The sequence below is a fragment of the Drosophila mauritiana genome, chromosome 3R (genome assembly GCF_004382145.1).
Source record: "Drosophila mauritiana strain mau12 chromosome 3R, ASM438214v1, whole genome shotgun sequence".
NCBI classification, from domain to species: domain Eukaryota; kingdom Metazoa; phylum Arthropoda; class Insecta; order Diptera; family Drosophilidae; genus Drosophila; species Drosophila mauritiana.
This window is the reverse complement of record NC_046670.1, coordinates 11024319-11030540: the sequence shown is the minus strand read 5'-3', so window position 1 is coordinate 11030540 and position 6222 is coordinate 11024319. Positions and strand designations below refer to the sequence as shown.

Sequence of the window (6222 nt, the reverse complement as noted above, 5' to 3'; positions counted from 1 at the left end):
TAGACACCAGAGGATTCCTCGTAGCATCCTCCGGATGCAAAAGTTGTCAGCAAGAAGCAGAGGCACTCCCTAAAATGCCATAGAACATTTTCCAATCAATGTAAAACCAAGGGCAGAACGTGGAGTTTCTCTGACGATAGCACCCTGAAAACTAAGCACAGCAAACGGAAAATAAATTAAACATTTTGTGTAAAGTTCGATGACAGACCGAAGCCGACAGCATGAACACGTACGAGTATATACATAATAAATATATATGAGAACAATTTAACGAGATTAAAATCAACTAAAGTAATAAAGGGAAAGTGTATAACTATTAAAACTAACGAAACGCCAAGCTCTTTCATTTCGATTTTCGCATATTGCATTCAATTTATTCACAATAATTTTCGATACATAAATTACAGGATCTAACACTAAACGGATTTAATTAAGCACATTTTTGGACAATACACAATGAATTAACAAAGGGGTTAATAAGCATGCGATTGTGCGCCAGTGGCACGCCAATTAATAATTTACAATATTGCAATTGACTAAAATCTGTAAATCTCATAGGTGCCCCCATATTTGCAGAGCAAATACCTTCGGACTCGAAGCGGGGATTGGGATTGGCTTCGCTTGGCTTACGGCTAGTAACACAATTTCAATGATTTTTCGTTGCCCTTTCACCTCGGAACATTTTGCTAGACATTAATGTGCTTTTAGTGGCGGGTCACCACCGGGGACTACGTCGATTCGGTTCGGAACGTTCATATTGGATGCTCTTGAAGCGGCTACTTGCCTCCAGATGCAGCTGCTGCTGTTTCGGTTGCGGCTGTCCACGAGTGACAATGTCTTTCCAAATCATGGTCAAAAGTATGAAGAAAGCACCCACAATCTTATTCAGAAACTCGATTAGTTTAAATACTATTGGAGTGGCTGTGTGTGTGAAACGACTCAGCTCAAACAGGAATCGCACAGCAAATACGCCTAGGAATCGTAGCGCTAGTGCGGCTCCACCCAAAGCAGAGAATATGAGTAGACCCATAAACCGAATAGTGCCCAATATGTTCCTCTTGTTGACATCGTTGGCCATGAACTCGTACACGGTCTGTTTGACTCCATCGCTCCACTGTTGCAACACAGCCAAAAAATCATCGAGGCCAAGCTGAATTTGCTCCGCCACTTCATCCGGCTTGGAGGAGGAGTTTCCCTCGCCCGTTGTGATCGCCTTAACAGGGCTACTTCTATTAAGGGTCAGTGATCTCCTCGGTGTCGCTATCGGCTCTGGCTCCACAGGCCTCACCATCTTCAGTTTGAACTGGACTTCATGGTCCCGGAAGCGCAGGGTCTTTATGCTAAACCAATACTCTCCAAAAGCCAGGTCATTTATCTCTGTCCAGATGCAGGTCTCCAGTTGACCAGGATCTGCTTTGTGCTGGTAACTTCCGTAACTGCCATAGGTGATGCCCACCCACATATTGGGCACGAAGCGTTGATAGAACTTTTGCAATTGGCCGGCGCTCGAGTGCAGCAGCTTCTCCAGCTCTCGCTCGCTGCGTTGGAGCACCACCACGTCCCGGTATCCGGACACCTGCTCCACCAAGCAGCGTTCCATATAATAACCGCGGAAGAGACGAGACTTGTAAAGCTGCTTGGTTAGCGCTTGCATGGCCAGTTCCTCGGGCGGCATATGACGTCCGCCCGCCTGTGGCATCAACTCGCTGTTGTCCATGGCTAGATGCGTATAAAATCCTTTATTATTGGTCAGCAAATGGCCTGCAGTAACCTTACCGATTGATAGTAATTGGACTTTGTTGCAACCACTTTCGCCGCTTAGTCAGCACAGCGCTTTTGTTTTTGTTTGGCCAGGCAATTTGTGCCAGTCAATTAAGGGTGAAATAGCTTACAGCTGTTGCTTATTTCTTATTTTTTTTTTTACGACCATGCATAATGCACTTCAATTTCGGCTTAATTAAGTTTAAAATTCAGACATTTAAACATAAACCAGGTAGACACAAATTAGGCAAGCAGCTGTTGAGTTCGATAGCCGATAACAATAAGGGTGACCATACCATATACAGTCGACAATTTTCAGTGGACTATCGCTAATGTGACGAAAAAAATTATAAAAAACATTTTTGATACTCATTTTTCCCAGTTTTTCCACCCGGCCACGTTGGTTTCCACCCACATCAAGATTTCCTCCCAACAGCGTCTGCTCGAGTGCTTCAGGATGACTTTGGTGGGCCTAGCTGCCCGCAAATTAGCGCAAAAGAAGAGGTTAGTCTCGTTTAAGAAGTACCCCAGCCGGCTTTTTTGTTGTAACCTACGATTTCTGCAAAAACAGATCCGCCAAGCAAGCAGCCGACTTTCCCAACGGCATCCGGTGCCAGAAGTGCCTGCAGATCGGACACTGGAGCTATGAGTGCAAGGAGAAGCGCAAGTACGTCCACCGGAGCTCGCGCACCAAGCAGCTAAGCAAGCATATGTCCCAAAAGGAGGCTGATGCACCCAAGAAACAGATGGAGGAGCACTCGGAAGTGGCTTCCTCGGAAGGCAAGAAGGTCCGTCGCAAGCGGAAACCGAGCAAGAGCTCCTCGTCCTCCTCCAGCTCGTCGGACAGCTCAGACAGCAGCAGCGAATCGGGCTCCTCATCCGAATCAGACTCGAGCAGCTCCAGTTCGGACTCGGACGACGAGGAAGGCAGCTCGTCAGACTCAAGTGGCAGTGGCTCGGATAGCGACAGCAGCGAGGATCAAAAGCAGGGAGCACCACAAAAGAAGAAAAAACGAGCCGGGAGTTCACCTGAATCCTCTGACGATCAGGAGTAATCAAGAGACCGATTTGTGGTCTGTAGTATGTAGCTTTACTAGTTTAGTTTTCCCACACTTAAACCGAATATGAACGAACTTTTTGTACTATATTGTCTATATTTTTATGCACCCAACATGTACGTTTTCTGGTGAAGTTCCAGCCTTAATAACAATTTCAATCCGAGTCGACTTCCTCCTCATAATGCCTCATTTGGCTTACGAGATCCAGGTCTATTTGCTGGCTGTTGACGAGCTGGGACTCCATCACAGTTGTGATTGGGGACTGTTCCACCGACAGATCTATGTGGAGGGGATCCCTTCCAGGGGAGCACTGCGTTTTTGGGTTCTGCTGGCCCACCAACTGAGATTTAAGATGCAGCTCCTCTACCTGTGGAACACTGAATTGGGAAAACCGTCATGGAAGCAAGAGATTTGTAGATACCTTTAGTGAGTTTAATGCCTCCTGAATGACGGGGAGCACTCGGTCGAGTTTCTTCTGGATAGCAAATAGTTCAGCCTGCTCTTTTTGAAGGACTCGATTTGTTTGCAGCATTTTGAAAACAAATAATAAACGTTAACCCTAGAATGACCACTTTTTCATTAAGGCCTTATATGCTATACTTCCAATGGACAAGAAATTACAATAATTTTATTTAGGTTACTTATAAAAACTAAATTATGTTAAAAACATGAAAGTATTTCAAAACCCACCTGCTTAATAACGAAATGTAATTAAGTATTTAGTAAGTGAAAGCAATGGGTTAAGTATCAGCTATCGATAAGCCAGCTAAAGCAGCACTGCAAAAGAAAAAATTCGATAACAATGGCGGTGAGGCAGGCGACAATCGAAATCATTCGCGCCTTTCTGAAATTTGCATTTTGTACAGTCTAAACGGGAATTCGTGTAAACTACGAAGAAATATAAACAAACAAAAACTAGTAGACTATAGAATATTAACCGTTTCCTATCAATGGACACTTGTGAAGTAGAGGGAGACGCGGACACGCTGGTGAGACGCTTCTCCGTCAGCTGCGATCACTTGGAGCTGGAAGCGAGAATCCAGCAGGGCGCTTTGTCCACCTACCGTCGCTTGGATGCCGTCAGCGGGCTGTCTACCAGCGAGGCAGATGCCCAGGAGTGGCTGTGTTGCGCCGTCTACAGCGAACTGCAGCGCGTGAAGATGCGCGATATTAGGGAGTCCAACAACGAGGAAAACGATTCGGAGGAGCAGAACTGCTGCTGGAACATGTCACTAACCCGTCTGCTGCGCAGCTTTAACGTGAACATGTCCCAGTTTCTACGCCGCATGGAGCACTGGAATTGGCTGACACAAAACGAGAACATTTTCCAGCTGGAGGTTGAGGAACTGCGTTGTCGACTTGGTATCACTTTGACGCTGCTGCGGCATTATCAGCACATCTTTCGGTGCCTGTTCGTTCAGCCCGGCAAGGATGCGGACCCTGATGCCACATATCAGTACCAAGCGCTGTATGAGTTCGGTTGGTTGCTCTTCCTAGTCATTCGCAACGAGTTACCCGGTTTTGCGACTACAAACCTGATCAACGGCTGCCAAGTGCTCGTTTGCACAATGGATCTCCTTTTCGTGAACGCCTTAGAGGTGCCCCGATCCGTAGTTATCCGCCGGGAATTCTCTGGAGTGCCCAAGAAATGGGACACCGAAGACTTCAATCCTATCTTGCTAAATAAATATAGCGTATTAGAAGCACTGGGAGAACTGATTCCCGAGCTACCAGCGAAGGGGGTGATGCAAATGAAGAACGCCTTTTTCCACAAAGCCTTAATAATGCTCTATATGGACCAATGTTTACTTGGAGACGACACTCACATGCGGGAGATCATTAAGGAGGGTATGCTAGATATCAACCTTGCAAACTTAAATCGCAAATACACCAATCAAATAGCCGACATTAGTGAGATGGACGAGCGTGTGCTGCTTAGCGTCAAGGGGGCGATAGAGACCAAAGAGGACTCTCCTAAAAGCCCACAGCTCGCCTTCCAAACTAGCTCGTCACCTTCGCATAGGAAACTGTTCACCCATGATCTACCAAAAACTCTTCCCCTAAGCATTATAAAAGCTTTCCCAAAGAAGGAAGACGCAGATGAAACTGTAAATTATTTGGATGAAACTCTGGAAGAAATGAATCGGACTTTTACTATGGCCGTAAAAGATTTTTTGGATGATGAATTGTCTAGAAAACGATTCCGCCAGGCCAGAGGCCTTTTCTACAAATATTTGCAGAAAATTTTGGGCCCGGAGCTGGTACAAAAACCCCAGTTGAAAATTGGTCAGTTAATAAAGCAGCGCAAGCTTACCGACGCCCTGTTAGCTTGCTGTCTGGAACTAGCACTTCACGTCCACCACAAACTAGTGGAAGGCTTAAAGTTTCCCTTTGTCCTGCACTGCTTTTCACTGGACGCCTACGACTTTCAAAAGATTCTAGAGTTGGTGGTGCGCTGCGATCATGGTTTTCTGGGCAGAGAGCTGATCAAGCATCTGGATATGGTGGAGGAAATGTGCCTGGAATCTTTGATTTTCCGCAAGAGCTCACAGCTGTGGTGGGAGCTAAAGCAAAGAATTCCAAGCTACAAGGAAGTCGATGCAGAAGCGGAAGGTAAGGAGAACTTTTCAACAGGCTCAAGCATCTGCCTACGAAAGTTCTACGGATTGGCCAACCGGCGGCTGCTCCTTCTGTGTAAGAGTCTTTGTCTCGTGGATTCCTTTCCCCAGATATGGCATCTGGCCGAGCACTCTTTTACCTTAGAGAGTGGCCGTCTGCTCCGCAATCGGCACCTGGACCAACTGCTGTTGTGCGCCATACATCTTCATGTTCGGCTCGAGAAGCTTCACCTCACATTTAGCATGATTATCCAGCACTATCGCCGACAGCCGCACTCTCGGAGAAGCGCTTACCGAGAGGTTATCCTGGGCAATGGCCAGACCGCGGATATTATCACTTTCTACAACAGTGTGTATGTCCAGAGTATGGGCAACTATGGTCGACACCTGGAGTGTGCGCAAACACGCAAGTCACTGCAAGAATCACAGAGTAACGTTGGTATTTTGACAGAGACAACTCCCAACGAATTGATCATGAGAGCCAACATCAGCATATCTTCACCGTCCCCTCCCAGGATATGCCAAAGTGACTCCTGCTCCAGTCATTCACCTCCATCTCCCGCCGCATCACCACTTTCCTTGCAAAGCTCGCCCAACATAAAGCGCGCTGCTTCGAGTAGCGAATTGAGAGAGATCAAGCGACCCAACATCCTGCGGCGTCGCCAGCTTTCAGTGATCTAATAACCAATCAAAAAATATTATACTTGGCTGCATTTTTCGCAGCTAGCTTAGTATATTTCTTAAGATTTTACTCAAACTCAAAAATGGTAATTAAATAATGCTTA

General features: G+C 46.3%; 4 protein-coding genes across 5 annotated transcripts; 2 read left to right on the top strand and 2 right to left on the bottom strand.

Moving 5' to 3' along the window:
- Positions 1 to 341: 341 nt before the first annotated feature.
- Positions 342 to 2025, bottom strand: LOC117143181. 2 transcript variants are annotated; one of them, XM_033307699.1, is made up of 2 exons: positions 1777 to 2025; positions 342 to 1737 (listed from the first exon to the last, which is right to left on the bottom strand). In XM_033307699.1, exon 2 carries the CDS (start codon positions 1715 to 1717, stop codon positions 716 to 718), a length of 1002 nt encoding a protein of 333 aa, XP_033163590.1. In that variant the 5' UTR covers positions 1718 to 1737; positions 1777 to 2025; the 3' UTR covers positions 342 to 715. The 2 variants fall into 2 exon arrangements, with proteins under 2 accessions (XP_033163590.1, XP_033163589.1); XM_033307698.1 differs by having other exon boundaries at positions 342 to 1719.
- Positions 2026 to 2081: 56 nt separating this feature from the next.
- Positions 2082 to 2908, top strand: LOC117143182 (zinc finger CCHC domain-containing protein 10). The gene is made up of 2 exons (XM_033307700.1): positions 2082 to 2265; positions 2333 to 2908. The coding sequence occupies exons 1-2, from the start codon at positions 2219 to 2221 to the stop codon at positions 2814 to 2816; spliced, it is 531 nt and encodes a 176-aa protein (XP_033163591.1). The 5' UTR covers positions 2082 to 2218; the 3' UTR covers positions 2817 to 2908.
- LOC117143184 lies at positions 2896 to 3381 on the bottom strand. Its single transcript, XM_033307701.1, has 2 exons — positions 3241 to 3381; positions 2896 to 3186 (listed from the first exon to the last, which is right to left on the bottom strand). Exons 1-2 carry the CDS (start codon positions 3349 to 3351, stop codon positions 2974 to 2976), a joined length of 324 nt encoding a protein of 107 aa, XP_033163592.1. The 5' UTR covers positions 3352 to 3381; the 3' UTR covers positions 2896 to 2973.
- Positions 3382 to 3630: 249 nt separating this feature from the next.
- LOC117143180 (retinoblastoma family protein) lies at positions 3631 to 6222 on the top strand. The gene has a single exon (XM_033307697.1). It carries the CDS (start codon positions 3770 to 3772, stop codon positions 6116 to 6118), a length of 2349 nt encoding a protein of 782 aa, XP_033163588.1. The 5' UTR covers positions 3631 to 3769; the 3' UTR covers positions 6119 to 6222.

Excerpts from the sequence above, each read along its gene's own strand:
- LOC117143181 (XM_033307699.1), bottom strand. The coding sequence starts at position 1,717 with ATGGACAACAGCGAGTTGATGCCACAGGCGGGCGGACGTCATATGCCG.
- LOC117143182 (XM_033307700.1), top strand. The coding sequence starts at position 2,219 with ATGACTTTGGTGGGCCTAGCTGCCCGCAAATTAGCGCAAAAGAAGAG. Across the intron at positions 2,266-2,332 it reads AAATTAGCGCAAAAGAAGAG|ATCCGCCAAGCAAGCAGCCG; the intron begins GTTAGTCTCGTT and ends CTGCAAAAACAG.
- LOC117143184 (XM_033307701.1), bottom strand. The coding sequence starts at position 3,351 with ATGCTGCAAACAAATCGAGTCCTTCAAAAAGAGCAGGCTGAACTATTT. Across the intron at positions 3,187-3,240 it reads AGGCATTAAACTCACTAAAG|GTAGAGGAGCTGCATCTTAA; the intron begins GTATCTACAAAT and ends AGTGTTCCACAG.
- LOC117143180 (XM_033307697.1), top strand. The coding sequence starts at position 3,770 with ATGGACACTTGTGAAGTAGAGGGAGACGCGGACACGCTGGTGAGACGC.